This window comes from Camelina sativa, chromosome 3 (genome assembly GCF_030686135.1).
Source record: "Camelina sativa cultivar CO46 ecotype springtype chromosome 3, ASM3068613v1".
Classification (NCBI taxonomy): domain Eukaryota; kingdom Viridiplantae; phylum Streptophyta; class Magnoliopsida; order Brassicales; family Brassicaceae; genus Camelina; species Camelina sativa.
This window is the reverse complement of record NC_141882.1, coordinates 28,289,230-28,308,310: the sequence shown is the minus strand read 5'-3', so window position 1 is coordinate 28,308,310 and position 19,081 is coordinate 28,289,230. Positions and strand designations below refer to the sequence as shown.

Genomic DNA, 19,081 nt, shown 5'->3' with positions numbered 1-19,081 from the left:
AACAAAAGGTCCTGCCCATAAGAAAGCCCAAATAAACCTTCAGGAAGGGAAGAGGTATTTTGGTTTTTGTAATAGACGAACCGACACAGTTCCCTATAAAAGCGGGCGCACGGCGTTCGACCAAAGGAGGCAGAAAAGAGGAGAGACGAGGCTGTTTACCCGTTAAAGGTTAAAAGCGAAGGATTCGAAGACTCGTCCGTCTAACTCGTCCATTCTAAACTCGTTCATTACTTGCTAACTTGTCTAAGCTGTATTGTAACCCGTCTTTTGTGCTTTGACACCAATTAATAAAAGAAAACCTCGACCATCCTTTTACCGAACTTAAACATTCTAATTGTGACCGATTTGGACATCAACAATGTGGATGAGGAAGAAGCGGCGGAGGTTGTGGTGGAAGGCATGGCGGAGATTTAGTTTCTCCGGCAAATCGGAAAAAGAAAAGGCTAATTGAGATTGGAAAAGAAAGGCAGAGGAGTTCCGTAAAGGTTTCAACTTTTTTTTTTTAATTTTTTTTTTATATAATTTCGTTTAATAATGATTGGGTTTTCATTTTTTGTTTTTAAACTAATAATTGAGAGTAGCTATGAACCAATCATGTTAGAGAATAGATTGTTCTAAACATATGTCCTATTTATTATTGTTTTTTCTTCTATTATTTGGGAATTAAAAAGAAATTTACATTTTAATCAATAAAAATAAATTTTGTTTAAGATTTGTTTATGTAATATTTAATATTTGTATATTATGAATTTTATCAGTCTAGTTAATAAATAAGTAATATGAATAAAACTACTACTGTTTTCATAAATCTGATTTGTACAAATGGTATTTGCTATGAAACAAAAATAAAGAAAATTTGTAAACTCCAATCTAAAATAGAAGTAAAAGAATAGGAAGGTAATTCAAATAGTTTATATTCAAACCAACCAAAATTCATAAAACTTATTCAACAAAAAAGTTTTTAAATTAAAACCAAATTTGCTGGCAAAAAAAAAATAATAATAAAATAAAATAAAACCAAATATAAACCAAACAAAACCAACATACACATCTTGAATTTACAAGAGTAGCTGTAGTAATCGCATAAGATTATATGTATATCCTGACTCAAAACTTTTTTATTTTATTTTTTTCTAAATACAAATCTCATCAGAAATAAAAATGATTTAAGACAACTAGAACATGCTCATCACTTTAACTTCAGCTCCTAAGAAAAGACCAAGGTCCTGTTCCTGTCCCAATCCTGTAACAGTCACATTCACATTCTGTTATTAGAAAAATTAAACAGTTTTTTTTTTTTTTTTATCCTTTTTAATTACAAGAAACAGAGAGTTTCATATATTTTTACCGCCAGAATCCAACGGCTGCTCTAAGACTCATGTAGATAGTGAGACCGAACCAAAGTCCAATAAAACCAAGAGTCGATGAGAGGAAGAGCAAACACAAAATGCTAGCTATAGCCACCACTACTAATGAAGCTGCGGCGTAACCAAAATCGGATGCTCCAAAGTTAACTCCATCAAATACAAACGCTAAAGCATTGATCGGTTGTGTTCCTGCCACAAACTTTAGTAAACAAGAACCGGATTTAGTCACATGGTTATGTCATAAACTTCGTTTGATTATAGAGTTAAGCGGATGTTAATTAATCACCGGAAGTCCTATGCTAATGAGGTGTAAAACTTTATCGTCTTTTGTAAATACTCTTGCTCCAAAATGCAACGCGGCTCCAAGTATAGCCGCGAGTAGAAAGCCGAGAACCAATCCCAACTGTCACAAGATTTCGTCCTTCAGTGTTCGGTTTAGTTTCAAATTGGTCGAAAACAGAATCTTTTTAAGCTTAAGTAGGGCATAAGCTTATATAAATATCCACAAACTTAAACAAAATATGCAGTACTTGCAGTACACGAGAAGCTGTAGCTGCAGCTCTTTTGTAGTCTTTGTTGGCAAAAGCGCTCGCTAGTATTGCCTTCAGAAAACACTTGTTAAAACTTTAAACTAGGCCCTTAATCGAGAAAATATGCAATGAATAGAGAAATCATGTGTCAAAAACCTGGCCAGCTACGGCAAACCCATCTGCAAGAAGTGAAGTAGCTAACCAAACCTGCAAGCAAACTTGGAAAGCTGCCATGGAAGTTGATCCTTCTCGTGCAGCTAGTGACGCGGAAAGAGTCACACAGAACGTTACTGCGGTTACTCTCATTAGTAAAAGCAAGCCTGAGAGAAAGAATCATATAGAGAAAAACAAATGGTTTTATTTCATCAGAGACGTCACTATGAACACACTTATTAAGTTTATGCAATACCATTTTTCATGAATCTACAGAGTTGAAGATGTTTGGTACTCAGGTTAAAGATATCGACTTGACCCATCAGTTTCCACAAAAGAATCCCACACATGAGGTATCTAAATATGAGCATAGAAATAGTAAATTTAAAGTAACGGTTATAAGATTAACCAAGCTTCTGATGACTGCAAATTAAACTCACTGGGATATAACGTGAGCAATGGCTGCTCCTGTTTCGCCTAAACGGAAAACAAATATGAATATTGGATCGAGTATTATGTTTGTAGCATCTCCAATCACTGCATAAATATCAGATAATTTGTTAAAATGGATCATCAGTTTTGTTCTGTTTCAAGTACTTTGACCCTATTATAAATATGGCATTACCAGTTGCGTATAACGGAGTTGTGGTGTCTTTAAAACCGCGGAAAACACCTTGTGTCGCAAGTGAGAGAAGAACAGCGGGTGCACCGAGTGATCTTAGAGAAAGATATCTCTGAGCAGGTCTCAGCATTGGAGAATCCTGTAATAGTTTTAAAGCATTCTTAGTAATTTTTTAACCTCATAACATCAATAGAGATCCCGAGAGATCGATACTTAACGTGTTTAACTCCCATGAAACTCAAGAGAGGTTTCGCTGCGGATATAAGAAACACAGCTTGAAGAAGGCCAAGAATGCTTCCAATGATTAAAGCAGATGAAGCTGATGGAATAATTCTTTTCCTTATTGGGGAATGACTGACGTTAAAGATACTGCTACTGGTTTTAGAATCATCTGAACGAAAAATCAAACAACCGTGATCATTACTTCGAAAAAACACAAAATAAAACAAGAGAAGGAATTGACTAAATACCTTTATTGTTTTCAGGAATCAATTCTTGAACTTCCTCCTTTGTATTGTTAATACCAGCTTCTTCAGTACCCTCTTTATGATCTTGGTCTGTGTTTTGCTGAGAACTATATGCATCTTCCTCTGCTACAAAGGAAGTTGTGATGCTAACGAGTGGGAAAATAGCGATTCTTGAAACTTGGTTGAACAAAGCTATAGAAACTCCAACTGCAGCAAGCTCCACATGACCTGAATTCCTCATAGCAAGAGCCGAACATTTAAACCAATTATTTTCATTTTTGATACAAAAAATAAGCAAATGAAACTAAGACTCTCTAGCTGTTGGTGTTACCAATTTGGCCAATGAAGGCTGTGTCAACTAGAGATGCGATAGGATCAGCTGTTAAAGCAAGTGCTGCAGGGTAAGCAATTCGCGCTATCTCCAAACCAAGCTCATCAAATTTCAAAACTGACCTGATACACCAGAGAAAATCATTTGTTTCTAAACATGATTACAAACAGAACTATACAAAAAAGTTTACCTGAAATCATTAAAGAAGATGTAAAGAGGGTTTCTTGGAAAATCTGTGTTGTAGCTATGTTCAGACATTCTTAAAGAGATTACAATGTAACTGAAGCTTTCTTGAGTTTCACAAGTACATAAAAGAATATGCCTGCAAAATCAGACATATATATATAAATGATTCTCAGTTAGTTAGGTACTATTACACCTCATTACATGCCCCAGGAAAAAAGAGAGAGCTTATACAAGTAGAGAGTTAATGATGAAATTAATATCGTTAAGTCAAAACCTATCCCCATCTTCAAATAGAGAAAATGAATTGGGAAGTAAACGAAATACAAGTAGAGAAATTTGGTTACAACAAATTTTCTATCACTGAAAGTTTGGTTAACGTCAATTACTAAAGAAAAAATAACACAAATTTGAAGTCAAAGTGACAGAAAACAATTTTATGACAAAATAAGATTGTCAATGTCTGATAGAATAGGATATATGTACCAATAAAAGTTTTTAAATTAGTTTAAATAATTTCTATTCGTTGTAATCTCTATGTAATTTACTACAAAATCTGAACTATATACCTCTAATTTTGGGATACAACTTTAATACACTTACAAGAGCAGCAGTAAAATCGCTTAGCATTATTTATATCTCCAGACTCATACTCTTTGTTTTTTATTTATTTATTTAATTACAACCTCAGTAAAGGTTTTAAGAACAATTAAAAACATGCTCCTCCCTTTAAAATCCTTCTTCATCAGCTTCTAAGAAAAGACCAAGGTCCTGTTCCTGTCCCAATCCTGTAACAATCACATTCTGTTTATCAATCTTTTTTTTTTTACACCTTTTTTTTAACTACAAGAAACAGAGAGTTTCAGAGATTTTTTTTACCGCCATAATCCAACTGCTGCTCTAAGGCTCATGTAGATGGTGAGACCAAACCAAAGTCCAATAAACCCATGAGTCGATGAGAGAAAGAGCAAACACAAGATGCTAACTATAGCCACCATTACTAGTGAAGCTGCGGCATAACCGAAATCAGATGCTCCAAAGTTGACACCATCGAACACAAACGCTAAGGCATTTATTGGTTGTGTTCCTGCCACAAACTGTAGGAAACTTCAGCCATATATTATTACATATCTTGACCTGATTAGTGGTTTAATAGGAACTGGTTAATTACCGGAAGTCCTATGCTAATTAGGTGTGAAACTTTATCGTCTTTTGTAAATACTCTTGCTCCAAAATGCAGTCCTGCTCCAAGTATAACCGCGAGAAGAAAGCCGAGAACCAATCCCAACTGTCACAAGATTTAATCCTTTACTTTTAAAATTAATCAAAAATCGACATATTAAGTGGATAATATCTTCAACTAAATTTCCAAATCTTAAACAAAAGTTCTTGTTTGTTCTTTGTTCTCACGTAAAAACACAAAACATCTAGTTATAAATTGTGTGTACCTGCAGTACACGAGAAGCGGTAGCTGCAGCTCTTTTGTAGTCCTTTTTGGCAAACGCGCTCGCTAGTATTGCCTTAAGGATAAAAACATTAGTTAATACTTTGGATCCATCACTATAATCCAAAAAATAATGCAATGAGTAGAGAGATCATTAGCTAAAAACCTGGCCAGCGACGGCGAATCCATCTGCAAGAAGAGAAGTAGCTAACCAGACCTGCAAGCAAACTTGGAAAGCTGCCATGGAAGTTGATCCTTCTCGTGCAGCTAGTGACGCGGAAAGAGTCACACAGAATGTTACCGCAATTACTCTCATCAACAAAAGAAAGCCTGAGAGAGAAGAATCACACAAGCAAACAAAGAACCAAACGGTGTTCTTTTATGAGAGACTTTTCACTGTGAACACACTGAATATTTCAAAAGTATTGTTGCAACACCATTTTTCATGAATCTACAGAACTGAAGATGTTTGGTACTCATGTTCAAGATATCAACTTGACCCATCAGTTTCCACAAGAGTATTCCACACATAAGGTATCTGAAAATGAACATGGAAACCTTTAGTAAATTTAAGTAGATGTAATTTTGAGATTAACCAAACTTCACAAGTGAAATAAAACTCACTGGGATATAACATGAGCAGTGGCTGCTCCTGTTACGCCTAGTCGGAAAACGAATATGAAAATCGGGTCGAGAATTATGTTTGTGACATCTCCAATCACTACAAAAAAAATTGGATCATCAATATTGTTCTGTTTTTAAAGATTTTGAACATGTTATATGTAAGTGGCGTTACCAGTAGCGAATAACGGAGTTGTTGTGTCTTTAAATCCGCGGAAAACGCCTTGTGCCGCAAGTGAGAGTAGAACAGCAGGTGCACCAAGTGATCTAAGAGATAGATATCTCTGAGCAGGTCTTAGCATTGGAGAATCCTGTAAAAATCAAACCATGCTTAAAACATTTCATCAATATATCTCATAACATCATATATAGAGCCAAAAGATTGATACTTTACGTGTTTAACTCCCATGAAACTCAAGAGAGGTTTGGCTGCGGATATAAGAAACACGGCTTGAAAAAGGCCGAGAAAGCCTCCAATGATTAAAGCAGATGAAGCTGATGGTATGTTTCGTTTCTTGGTTGGAGGTTTACTAACACTAAAGATACTACTGACTGCTTTAGATTCATCTGATGAAGAATCTGAAGTAAAGAAAACATGAACAAGCTAGTGATTATTACGATCAAGAAAACAAATAAACAGAGGAGTGATGATGTTGCGTAGAAAAAATAAGTACCTTTACTGTTTTCAGGAATCAATTCTTGAGTTTCTTCCGTTGTATTGTTGTTAGTACCAGTTTCAATACATTCTTTATGATCTTGGACTGTGTTTTGCTGAGAGCTACAAGCATCTTCCTCTGCTACAAATGAAGTTGTGATGCTAACGAGTGGGAAAATAGCGATTCTTGAAACTTGGTTGAACAAAGCTATAGAGACTCCAACTGCAGCAAGCTCTACAGGACCTGTAAATAATCATATAAACAAGAACTGATCAAAGATCTAACCGATGATCTCCATTTTTGAAACAAATATAAGCAAATGAAAGACTATTGTTGTTGCTGATACCAATTTGGCCTATAAAGGCTGTATCAACTAGAGATGCAATAGGATCAGCTGTTAAAGCAAGTGCTGCGGGTAAAGCTATTCGTGCTATCTCCAAACCAAGCTCATCAAATTTCAAAACTGACCTGATACATCAATCAATGTAAACCCATTTTAAGTTTCTTTCTGATCACTAAAGAAGATGTTTACTATACCAAAAAAAAAAGATGTTTACCTGAAATCACTAAAGAAGATGTGAAGAGGGTTTCTTGGGAAATCTATGTTGTATCCATCTTCAGACATCATTAAGAGATGTTACTGAAGCTTCCTCTTGAGTCTCCAAGCTTCACAAGGTACATATAAGAATCTGAATGCAGAATCTAGCAAAGTAAATGATTCTCGGTTAGGTAGGTGACAATTCATTAGAGAGATGCGCCTAGAAAAAAAGAGAGAATTATTTCATTTTCAGGAATAAAGCGGTTTGAAGGCTATCCACACATTACAATTACCTTAGTAATTCAAATTATTGATGACTTTAAGTCAAACTCAAACTCCAATTTTGTTGTCGCCTCCAGATAACTAGAGGGTTTCAGAAATAACAAAATTTGTTCTAATAACAATTCTGCTTTCGATCAAAGGCTGAAAAAAATTTAAGAAATTAAAGAAGAATGATCAGAGAAGAGATTAAAGAAGAGAAAGTTGTTTATAACCACAAATTGTATATCACTAAAAGTTTGGTTAATGTCAATCACCAAAGAAAACTCGAAGAAACTTGATTATTATAATGACGTTAGAAAGCTACCCAACAATTTGATGAAAACTTTACGAAAGAAAACAAAGAGAAAAGGAATTTAACTTTTAATCCAAAATGTGTAGAATTCGAAAAGGTGATTAAGAACGAAGATAACAAAAAAAATGTAACGTAAAAAGAATAAACCCACCTTTTTTTCTGAACCAATAGAGGTCAATCATGTATGTCTTTTTCTTTTTACTATTTTTACGATACAATTTCCCAGCAAAAACTTTCACGAAACAATTTCCCAGAAAATTACAAACCAACAAAAAAAGAAAAAGAAAAAACTCAGCAAACTAAAATACTCAAGTTTTTTTTGTTGTTGTTCTATAGTTGTTTGGCGAATGTTACACTTTGTTTGAAGTTTGGACCAAATGAAAAGAGTTTATATATCAGCCTTGAAAATAGGGTTTTGGTAATAAATCTCAATGAAATTTGAATGATATGAAAAGTATGGAAACAATCAAGGAGTAGGAAAGTTGATAGTAACCAAAAAAGAAAAGCAAAAATCAAGGAGTAGAGAAAATATGGAATAAGAAAAATAAATGGTTGAGACTACGCCGATGCGTATAGGACGTAAGGTGGAACGTGTTTTAAGTTGAAACATTGGACAAGATATTAGAGATTTTTGTTTCTTTTTTAATGTGAAAGATGTACTTAATAAACAAAATCTATAAGATGTTCATCGTTTTATTCCACCTGTATTTTTTTTTTTTTTAGGATTATACAATATTGACTTAATGAAATTGACTTAATGATTTTAGATTGTACAGTAAAACCTCTATAAATTAATACTTTATAAATTAATAAACACTATAAATTAATAAATTTTGTTGGTCCCAAGTCGGGCCAGTGTAAAAATTAACAATATTCGATAAGATAATAAGATAATATTTTTTTCGAAATCTCCTTATAAAATATGGTCCCAATAATATCATAAATTAATAATTATGTAAATTTATATATATATATATATATACTGATATAATAGTGTATGTTTCTCCTAAAGCTCAATTCTATAGAACAATTGTAGTGTTGTATTTTTAACCTATAATAATATCTCTAAAATATTTTATAACATGTCATACAAATAATTAAAATTTAAAGTTTTAATTTTTAGATATGCATCATTTACAATTTGATAATTTGACAGATTATTAAAACAGGAGAATTGATATTATTATTCATAGATTTGAATTTATGTGTCTTATGTGTATAAGTCAATTTGTCTATAATATTTGTAATTTATTGTAAATAGTGCTTTTTAAATATTACAAGTTCAATTCCTAAACCATAAAATTTATAACATCCGAAAGTTTAATCTTATTTTGTTATAGTTGTTCCAATTCATAATTTTTTAAAAAATAAACAATTAAAAATATATCTATAAATTAATAATTATTAATTTACACTATAAAATAATAATTATTAATTTATAGATAAATTAATATCACTATAAATTAATAAAATGTCTTAGTCCCAACATTATTAATTTATAGAGGTTTTACTGTACATCATACTTTAATTGGTAGATTAGATAGAATATAAAAAAGATAGTTTTGTCTTATCAACGTTAGATAAAATAATCATATTTACATTTAATTTAGTTTAAAGTAAAAATGATTTCTTTTTTTAGAATATGTACACTTTTCTAAACAATATTTGTTGTATATAATACCCTCCTAGGATATGCACTAAGACGTTTTAATTGATTGCACTTGCTAGAAATAAACCTTTCCCATATGTACCTCTAAGGTATAAGCTACCTATGTGTAAGTAGATTTTTGGTTTTTTTTTTTTTTCTAACGGTGGGATTTAGAATTTTTTTTTCTTTCTGAAGTAATTTGTTTATAATTAATTCTTTGAAAATTAGGAAATGTTTTTTTTTTCAAAAGAATATAACCAAAAAAAAAAAAAAGTAGATTGACGTATTGATGTTTATTTTTTTATTTTTTACATGGGATGAATTTGTTTTGTTGTCGTATGAAATGTATAATATTTCATAATTCATACTTACGTCAAGAAAAGTGAGAAATCGAGTTTAGTCTTCCCTTTTAGCTTAACAACTGCATAAAAAGAAGACGACGGAAATCGAACAATCCTTTAATTAAACTAAGGACAATATACATGAGAGTAGGAGATAGACAAAACATAAACCTTTACTAGTCCTTTAACTCTTTAAGTGTTACTTCTATACATAGTACTAGTAGACTAGTAGTAGTAATAAAGAAGCTCGAAAAGGGTCAAAAAACAGTGGTCACCCCAACAGTCCTCTTAAATAAAGCTACAAATAGATATTATTGTTGACATAGGAGCATAGAGAGGCACGAACACCATCACAAATAATTAAATATCATCTACGAGTCCTTAAACTCTTAACTCTTCTTTCCATGAGGAAAGCTCAAAAGGATCAGAAAAGAAGAGTGGAACATAGATGATCTCTCCAGCAGCAGTGAGCAAAGCTAAAGCCCCACAACATTGAAGTAGTAAAAGAAGGAAAGACGTAAGTCTTCTTTGTCGTCCAAACTTGATTCTTGACATCATCAAGAACCCACGAAACAAAAACAACCACCATCAATAGAATCATACGCAGGTAACTTCCCAAGGTAGTTTGTTAGGACACCAGCAAAAATTTCAGGTGTATTAATGAGACGTAGCTGCTCGGACAGTCAAACCCAACATGGAAAATACTCACTCTCATACTAGCGTATATGATATATATATATATATATATCCATGGTTCCCAAGCTAGATTCTTCGTACACAACTCCATCAATGCATAATCCAATATAGCTACAATCATAGTAAAGACAGCTTTGATGCGTCTCCATGAGTACGAAGATGGTTGACCACTTCCCAACGTACTCCATGAGTACTTCAATTTTAATAAGTGAATCAGAGCACTTACGCATCTCCAGGCACAATACCTTGTATTAATAGTTGCTTGGGTCGTATCCCGAGTACATATAACATTTATAATCAAAGCTCTTCTCGCCCAAGTTTAGTGGTTGGATTATACAAACCACGAACCGACACCGGAGGGAAGAACAGAGGAAGCCACGAACTGAATTACTCTGGACTATGTGAAAAGCAGATCTGACTGTGGGCATCGTCAAAATAATATTACTGGCTGCTAACATTGACGATGATGATGAAAGGTAACAACTTTGATGAAAGTAAAGAGAAGACGAGGTCGAGACAGAGACAGGGACATGAAAGCGTCGGCGAATTGTCGGCTAACGATGATGGAACACCATGTCTTCGACACTGGTCTGAATCTGAAGAGAGATTTCGTTGGCAATCTGAGCAGGATCTCGATCTTCAGATCAACAGGGAATGTTGGGTCGGTTGGGTTTCATCTCTCGAGAAATTGGGTGAAGAAGTAAGTTGGGTCGGTTGGGTTTCATCGGCTCGGGTTTGTGGTTAACTAGTTGAAATTGGGTTTAGGTTTGGTTTCATTCGGTTTAGTGTTTTCCTTAAATCTCCTATAACTATTTCGGAAGTACAAAATAACATTTGCCAAAATCACAGTTTTTAAATTTAATTATCATTTGAATAAATATCAACTTTAATAAAGTTATTATTTGTAATATCCAAAGAACATAATTAAAATAATCCTAAAATAAATTATTAGCCATAGTTTAAATATTCTATATACTTTTAATTTGTACAAAATGTAAATTTTTGCGGATCATGTTATAAAGCGGGTTAAAGTATAAATAAATATGATTATCTACTTTTTTACAGATTGGTCTAACAAAATATAAAATATTTTAGTTTGATATCAAATAAGCTAAAGAGAGGTGTTACGTCAATACTAACTAGTACGAAACACAAAACTTACAATCCATCTAAAATTATAAATTCTATATATTAATCAAAACAAATTAAATAAATACAAAAATAAAATTTATATTTTTAATATTTATAAAAAAAATATTTTGCGGTGTGGCATTGATTAAAATCTAGTGGTTATACAAATTTTATATCAACCAACACCAGTGTGGACTGTGGTTAATTAGATGAAAGTTATTATTTTAGAAAGATATAGATTGTGAATAGTTCACGGATGCATTTTGGTCAATAGACTGGTGTCATATTTTAAGTTATATATTTGGCTTGATGCCATACTTTTTATGGGAAAATAGCTCATTAACCTAATATATATTTCTATACAATTTACTATATATGTTTTCGCCAAAATTAAAATACACACTCATCTTGAAAAAGAAAAAAAAACAATAATAAAATAAATACCAAAGAAAAAATTTTTGAACTAAAAAAAAAATAAAAAATTAGATTATTTTGATGTGTCATTTAACTCAACATAACATAATCTGGACATGAAATGAAAAGGGCTAGAGAGATTAAAGTCCTATACATGTTGCCTTGACTAGGTAGGAAGTGCACATGTGACATAGGATAGGACTCATCACCATGATTGACCAACATTATTCCGGTTAATGTTGAGTTTGACAAAAATTTGATTGCTCAAATAGTTTATTTGAAAATTGTTTTATTCGAGTTAGAATCGACACGATGTTAAAATTGAAATATAAAAATACACTTTTAAAATTATACACGCTAAAATGGATTCTTTACCCCACTTTTACATATCGTATTACCGATTAATCCACTACCATACTCGAAACATCGAATTCAATTTAAAATTAAATTTGTATATTTCTCCAAAGAAAAAAACTCACAAATATTTTTAATTAAATCATATAACTTAGCTTTATTGACTTTTTAGCCAATTTATAATTTTATTTATTCATTAATTGTCTAGGTATGTCAAAGTTGTAAGTTTTTCTATTGTAATTTGAAATTTACATTTACTTTAATAAATACATCAATACAAATTTATATACTTTTTTGGTTAACCAAATTCATGTATATAACATTTTTGTATGCACATCAAAATACTTACGAAGTTCTTACCATATTATTCAAAGATAGAATAAATATTTAACAATTTGAATTTTGATAGTATAAAGTATTTTAAATTCATTCGATTAATATCATTAATATACATTAATCTCACTAATAAATCAAAATATTTTTAATCTAATAACTTCGAATCTATTGAAATTTTTCTAATTCACAGTCATACTATAATCAATGTAATATATACAATTTTAAATTTGAAATCTAACAGTCAAATAAATGTTGCATATGAGTTTCATAAATTTAAACAAAATACATTGTTTATATTGTATACAATTATTGTAATTTGTTTATTTTCATCACTTTGATAAAATTTTGTACAAAGTTCTTATTTTTTTTTGTTTTAGACAAGAATTCATAAAACCTAATATATTTTTAGTTTATAATTAATATATCTTAGTTACAGTATTCATGTTAATTATTATTAATTTATTTTAACATAACTAAATATATTTTAATATATAATAGATATAGATAATTGTATAATTTACTGCGTTTATTTTATCCATGCATCGCGTGAGACTTTTTCTAGTGATATATAAGGGATGATTTCGTTTTGACTATTGAATTTGTTGTTTTCAGAGTCGATTCATTCACACTTGTATCCCCTTTATTTAAGCAAAAGACACAAACCTACCCCCAGAATTGTGCAACAAAATTGTTGACGTGTTCTAGTTTGGTTTGGATGCGTATAAGTTTGGTTGGGTCGGTTTTTTTCTTACTAACCATTGTCTTTTTTCTTTTGTTGTCATGATAGAGTTCCTTGTGCATAATCAGAAGCATCTTATTAAACAAAGTTGGGTTTCAGTATGTTACAAGTGAGGCCGAACTCTATCTGGGGGTTGCTAAAGGGATAACATAGCTTGTTGATTCCGCTATGGAACATTGTCGTGATGCGTGTGTGAGGATTTGAATTGAGTGTTTTCTCCTTCTCTCAACCTCCCCAAGGTATATAGTTAGTTCAATAATTTTGTATACTGTTTTCCTTACTTTAATTGCATATCAATTTAATCATTTTGAACCATATTTGTCTCCTTCACTGTGTTTGTCGAGCATTGACACGTTGTCTCCCTCAATCCTTCCGAGATAGGACATTTGCATCTCGGATTCCGGTATATTCAAACTCAAAATGTTTAATTGGTTTTGTTTGGCAAGCAAGAGAAGATTAACACCCAAATTGTTTTGGTATTTTCAGATGGATAGTGGTGTTGCTCTAGAGAATTTGCTCCAAGCTGTTTTTACCAGGGATCAACAATAGACTCGGCTCATTTACGAAGACCTCTCACTTTTTCTATAAAACTGTAAAGAACAATAACTACATATGCTAAATGCCACTTTTCTAGATAAATACAATAATAGTTGTTGATGCGGAAATTGACACCCCCAACATACCGGTTTAAACTAATAATTAAACCGCTTATCTAAACCAGAAATTCATTTCCAGTTATGAATTTGGTCTTTAAGCAAAGACCAAATAAGACAGGAAGGCCCGGCCCATGATCGAATGACTGACTTCTTAAATCGCCTCCTAGCCGACTTGGAGGGGAAATGAAAAGTTTCCTAACTTCAGTTGGATAGATTGGGAAACAAGACTTAAATTGTAATCTCGAGAGGTGTATAAAAGGGGGATCCCCCTTCCTTGTAAAATCATCCAACAATTAATACAGAAACCCTAAATTCTTCTTCGTTCTTGAGCAATACTCTAACTTGTTCTTCAATAGATCTAAATCCTCTTTTGTTATTTAGCTTTGATCCGATTCTTAGAGAAATAGCTTTATTGAATATGTTTCCTCCTTTAAACAAATTCATTGTGTGAAACTCAGTTTCTACAATAGCGAAAGAGATTACAAAAAGACTAATCATATTGGAAAACTGGTTTGGTTTTATTTTAATTTTTATTACATCCGGTTTAGTATTGGGTCTTTTTTTTCACACAGGTTTAATTTCGATTTAACTTTGGTTTAAATCGAAATTAAACTTGTGTGAAATCAGGGGCAGTTTTATTACATCAGGGGCAGTTTTAGTTTGGTTTAATATGATTTCATTTGGTTGTATTTTATTAACGTTTGAAATCTCTTACGTTTAGTAAACCAGTGACTTTCGAATCCAAAATTCAAACCGTTTTATAAAAGGTTAATTAAACGGCTAGGTGAAGATCCGGTTAAGTTTTATTTAGATTCGGGTTTAGACAATTGAACATTGTTTGGTTGATCGGTTCAAACTGGATTTAGTATGTTTCAGTTAACTATAACTGCGGACTGGTTAGCTCATAAAGCTAATCGCATGCATGGTACGTAAGTTGATTATACAACAAATTTTTGTTTTTTTTTTCAAAATAAAAGAGCAGTACGTAGTAGCTACTAGTTTGATAGATAGCTGATAGAATAATATATTAACTTAGCACTGTCAGTCAACAACTTATGCAGTCGTATGCATGCATGTGATGTGAGCTAGCCATATATGAGCAGAAGTGTGAAAATGAAGTTAGAAACATAATTCGTGTTTTGATGATCACGTAATTAGCTTTGCAATCATACTCACTACAATGTTGTAAAGCTCCACGTTATCTCTATTGCATATGGTGAATACGTTAAGCTACGTACGTAGCTCTATTAGAGAAGGTGGATAGATAAAGCTATTTAAACTAAACAACCACATCATATAAATAACCTCCACGTAGCTCAATGTTGACATGAATTTCTTAACCATCATCCAAATTAAAGTGTCGCCTATTTTCACATAGATTAATTGTTTTTCTTTTTTTTTTTCTATTAAAGTGTGCTCTCTTTTCCTAATTTAGGAAAAAAAGTTTGGTTCATTGTTTGTTGTTTTCACCTCTTTTGCATCATCAAGATTGGACTGTAAAGCTACCCATCTGAACTACTAATACAAGTAAGGATTGTAATAGTAATTAGCTCAAAATTAACCGGCCGACTAATCAACAAACCTTGTAATAGTAGTTCAGAAATCTAGAGGGTTCCAGAAATAACAAAATTTGTTCTAATAACAATTTTGCTTTGGATCAAAGGCTGAATAATATTAAGAAATTAAAGAATAATGTTACACTTTGTTTGAAGTTTGGACCAAATGAAAAGAGTTTATATATGATATATCAGCCTTGAAAAATTTGAATGATATGAAAAGCATGGAAACAATCAAGGGAGTAGGAAAGTTAACAGTGACCAAAAAAGAAAAGCAAAAAATATTTCAAGGAGTAGAGAAAATATGGAATACGAAAAATAAATGGTTGAGACTACGCCAATGCGTGTAGGATGTAAGGTGGAACGTGTTTTAAGTTGAAACATTGGAGAAGATAGTAGAGAATTTTGTTTCTTTTTTAATGTGAAAAATGTACTTAATAAATAAAAATCGATAAGATGTTCATCATTTTATTCCACCTGTATAACTATTTTTTTAGGATTATACAATATTGACTTAATGAATTTTAGATTGTAACATCATTCTTTAATTGGTAGATTAGATAGAATATAAAAGAAGATAGTTTTGTCTTATCAACGTTAGATAAAATAATGTTTAAATATGGTTTGCAAACATTTAATTTAGTTTAAAGTAAAAATGATTTCTTTTTAGAATATGTACACTTTTCTAAACAATATTTGTTGTATATACCCTCCTAAGATATGCACTAAGACGTTTAAATTAATTGAGTTTAGACAAATATCAAAATGCTCTATACTTTAGAGAATTTGATTGCACTTCTAGAAATAAACCTTTCCCATAGATACCTTTCCCATATGCACCTCGAAGGTATAAGCTACCTATGTGTAAGTAGATTTTTGGTTTTTTTTTTCTAACGGTGGGATTTAGAATTATTATTTTTTCTGAAGTAACTTGTTTATAATTAATTATTTGAAAATTAGGAAAAATATTTTTTTTTCGAAGAATATGACAACAAAAAGAAAAGTAGATTGACGTATTGATGTTTATTTTTTTATGTTTTACATGGGATGAATTTGTTTTGTTGCCGTATGAAATGTATAATATTTCAAAATTCATACTTACGTCAAGAAAAGTGAGAAATCGAGTTTAGTCTTCCCTTTTAGCTTAACAACTGCATAAAAAGAAGATGACGGAAATCGAACAATCCTTTAATAGTTTAATTAAACTAAGGACCATATACATGAGTATGAGACAGACAAAACCAAGACCTATACTAGTTCTTTAACTCTTAAGTCTTATTGCCACCTAAGTCTCTTCTATACATAGTAGTAACAGAGAAGCTCGAAAGAGTCAGAAGACAGTGGTCACGCCAACAATCCCGTTAAATAAAAGCTACAAATAGATAATATTGTCGACATAGGAGCATAATAGAAAGGTACGACAACGAGGTTTGAAAGTAGAACAACTAACACCATCATAAATATCATCTACGAGTCCTTCAACTCAACTCTTCTTTCCATCTTCTTCTCTACATCGTAACAGAAAAGCTCAAAAGGATCAGAAAAGAAGTGTGGAACATAGACGATCTCTCTAGCAACAGTGATCCCTGCGAAGTTAAAGCCCCGCAACATTAAAGTGGTATAAGAAGGAAAGACATAAGTCTTCTTTGTCCAAACTTGATTCTTGACATCATCAAGAACCCACAAAACAAAACAAACCATCATCAATAGAATCATACGCAGCTAACTTCCCAAGGTAGTTTGTTAGGACACCAGCAACATTTCTAGGTGTGTTAATGAGACGTAGCTGCTCGGACCCAACATCGAAACCACTCACTCTCATACTAGAACATGCTCATCCCTTCAACTTCAGCTCCTAAGAAAAGACCATGTTCCTGTCCCAATCCTGTAGTCAGGTTTACATTCTGTTATAAAAAAGTTCAAACAGTATTTTTTGTTTTTTACCTTTTTAAGTACAAGAAACAGAGAGTTTCACATATTTTTACCGCCAGAATCCAACGGCTGCTCTAAGACTCATGTAGATAGTAAGACCAAACTAAAGTCCAATGAAACCAAGAGTCGATGAGAGGAAGAGCAAACACAAAATGAAGCTGCGGTGTAACCAAAATCGGATGCTCCAAAGTTAACTCCATCATCAAATACGAAGGCTAAAGCATTGATCAGTTGTATACAAGGTCATATATAAATATAATCCTGTTGTTTCCAAGACTCAACAAAAATTCCAGTCAGAACCTGCAGCTATGGTTCTGTTCCCAGTTCCCACACAAGTCTAGTATTGCATTGCTTTTGATAAAATAAACAAAAATCATCAACTTTTGGTACACAGCTATGTAATATAATAAAAGGAAGACTGAACAACTTTTGCTAGAAAAAACAAAGAGAGGGAGACTGAATAGAACAACCCTTTTAAATTAAAACTACAAATAGTTAAGATTGTCAAAGTAACAACATGAGACAGAGGCAAAACAAAGACTTTTTCTAGAAGTACAACTCCTAACCACATCACCTACGAGTCCTTCAACTCTAACTCTTCTTTCCAGCTTCTTCTCTACATGGTAGAAGAGAAGCTCGAAAGGATGAGTAAACAAATCTGGAACATAGACGATCTCTCCAGCAGCAGTCACCCCAACAAAGTGCAGTTTTAAATCCAAGAGCAATGAACGGGTGAAAGAGGAAAAGACACACATCTTTTTTGACCAAACTTGATTCTCACCATCATCAAGAACCCACAAAACAAAACAAGTAATGTCTTCAGAGAAATCGTACGCAGCTAACTTGCCTAGGTAGTTTGTTAGGCTAGTTACAACCATAATTTCGGGTGTTTCAATGACACGCAGCTGCTCAGACGCAACATCAAAACTACTCACTACCAAAGTAGTATAATCTGGATCCAAGTTAGCCTCGTAATACACAACCCCATCAATGCATACTCCATTATGATAACAATAATAATAAAGGATACTGCTTTTGATGCGCCTCCACGAGTAAGAACCAGAACCACCTCCCAACGTGCATACACTGTGTTCAATAGGTGTATCAGAGAATTCCGCCATCTCCAGTCGCAAAACCTTGTATTCATCGTTGCTTGGGTCGTATCCCAAGTACACATAAAAATCCTCACAACGACGGATAGGGTTATAGTCTTCAGGTAAGACTATGAACTGTGTTGTGGTTGGATTACATACCACGAAACGACGCTCCATGGTACAACAGACGAACCCACGGACAGAGTTACTCTGCATGATGCAATCATTAGATCTGACTTTGGGAAGTGTCAAAGGTGTTTTCTTTGGCGGCTAACACTGACGACGACGATGAAAGATCACAACTTTGATGAGCTAAGGAGAAAAACAACAATTGGTTGTCATCGCAGTTGTTGAAAGCAAGGAGAAGCCGAGGTCGAGACAGAGACAGGTGCATGAATGCGTCGGCGAATTGTCGGCTGACGATGGTGGAACACCATGTCTTCGACACTGATCTGAATCTGAAGAGAGATTTCGCCGGTAACCTTAGCAGTATCTCGATCGTCAGATCAAGAGGGATGTTATATCCGACGGTTGTCATCGTTTCTTCTTCCTCCGACTACCTCTGTTTTTGCTTGTCTCTCAAAATCAGAGGACACACAAATCGAAGATTCTTGGGCCTAAATATCCAATTTGGGCCGAATTATTAGTATTATTATTAAACCCAATAGACGGAGATGAATCTACGGGTGCTAATGTTT

The 19,081-nt window shown here is 32.8% G+C and overlaps 2 protein-coding genes and 2 long non-coding RNA genes across 7 annotated transcripts; 1 reads left to right on the top strand and 3 right to left on the bottom strand.

The window, feature by feature from the left end:
- Positions 1-890: 890 nt before the first annotated feature.
- Positions 891-3,872, bottom strand: LOC104778038 (protein DETOXIFICATION 42-like). Its single transcript, XM_010502399.2, has 12 exons — positions 3,661-3,872; positions 3,471-3,592; positions 3,143-3,367; positions 2,891-3,063; positions 2,676-2,811; positions 2,491-2,587; positions 2,307-2,407; positions 2,054-2,217; positions 1,898-1,969; positions 1,654-1,770; positions 1,349-1,566; positions 891-1,243 (listed from the first exon to the last, which is right to left on the bottom strand). The coding sequence occupies exons 1-12, from the start codon at positions 3,726-3,728 to the stop codon at positions 1,201-1,203; spliced, it is 1,536 nt and encodes a 511-aa protein (XP_010500701.2). The 5' UTR covers positions 3,729-3,872; the 3' UTR covers positions 891-1,200.
- Positions 3,873-4,196: 324 nt separating this feature from the next.
- Positions 4,197-8,148, bottom strand: LOC104778039 (protein DETOXIFICATION 42). Of its 4 annotated transcripts, none has more exons than XM_087506957.1 (14): positions 7,638-8,148; positions 7,206-7,335; positions 6,932-7,076; positions 6,721-6,842; positions 6,393-6,617; positions 6,108-6,297; positions 5,894-6,029; positions 5,722-5,818; positions 5,535-5,635; positions 5,264-5,427; positions 5,102-5,173; positions 4,825-4,941; positions 4,533-4,750; positions 4,197-4,441 (listed from the first exon to the last, which is right to left on the bottom strand). In XM_087506957.1, the coding sequence occupies exons 7-14, from the start codon at positions 6,018-6,020 to the stop codon at positions 4,399-4,401; spliced, it is 939 nt and encodes a 312-aa protein (XP_087363083.1). In that variant the 5' UTR covers positions 6,021-6,029; positions 6,108-6,297; positions 6,393-6,617; positions 6,721-6,842; positions 6,932-7,076; positions 7,206-7,335; positions 7,638-8,148; the 3' UTR covers positions 4,197-4,398. The 4 variants fall into 4 exon arrangements, with proteins under 4 accessions (XP_087363083.1, XP_010500705.1, XP_087363082.1 ...); XM_010502403.3 differs by having other exon boundaries at positions 6,113-6,297; positions 7,638-8,077; XM_087506956.1 differs by lacking the exon at positions 7,638-8,148 and adding an exon at positions 7,449-7,572 and having other exon boundaries at positions 6,113-6,297.
- Positions 8,149-13,441: 5,293 nt separating this feature from the next.
- LOC104778041 (uncharacterized) lies at positions 13,442-14,116 on the top strand. Its single transcript, XR_766381.3, has 2 exons — positions 13,442-13,548; positions 13,632-14,116. It is a non-coding gene; the product is annotated as an uncharacterized LOC104778041 (long non-coding RNA).
- A 2,571-nt stretch (positions 14,117-16,687) lies between these two features.
- Positions 16,688-18,957, bottom strand: LOC104778042 (uncharacterized). Its single transcript, XR_015594538.1, has 2 exons — positions 17,302-18,957; positions 16,688-17,231 (listed from the first exon to the last, which is right to left on the bottom strand). It is a non-coding gene; the product is annotated as an uncharacterized LOC104778042 (long non-coding RNA).
- Between the last annotated feature and the right edge of the window lie 124 nt (positions 18,958-19,081).

Excerpts from the sequence above, each read along its gene's own strand:
- LOC104778039 (XM_010502403.3), bottom strand. The coding sequence starts at position 7,002 with ATGATGTCTGAAGATGGATACAACATAGATTTCCCAAGAAACCCTCTT. Across the intron at positions 6,030-6,112 it reads GTTTCATGGGAGTTAAACAC|GATTCTCCAATGCTAAGACC; the intron begins GTAAAGTATCAA and ends TGATTTTTACAG. Across the intron at positions 5,819-5,893 it reads AACTCCGTTATTCGCTACTG|TGATTGGAGATGTCACAAAC; the intron begins GTAACGCCACTT and ends TTTTTTTTGTAG.
- LOC104778038 (XM_010502399.2), bottom strand. The coding sequence starts at position 3,728 with ATGTCTGAACATAGCTACAACACAGATTTTCCAAGAAACCCTCTTTAC. Across the intron at positions 2,408-2,490 it reads ATTGCTCACGTTATATCCCA|ATACCTCATGTGTGGGATTC; the intron begins GTGAGTTTAATT and ends GCTCATATTTAG. Across the intron at positions 1,244-1,348 it reads GCAGCCGTTGGATTCTGGCG|GATTGGGACAGGAACAGGAC; the intron begins GTAAAAATATAT and ends TGACTGTTACAG.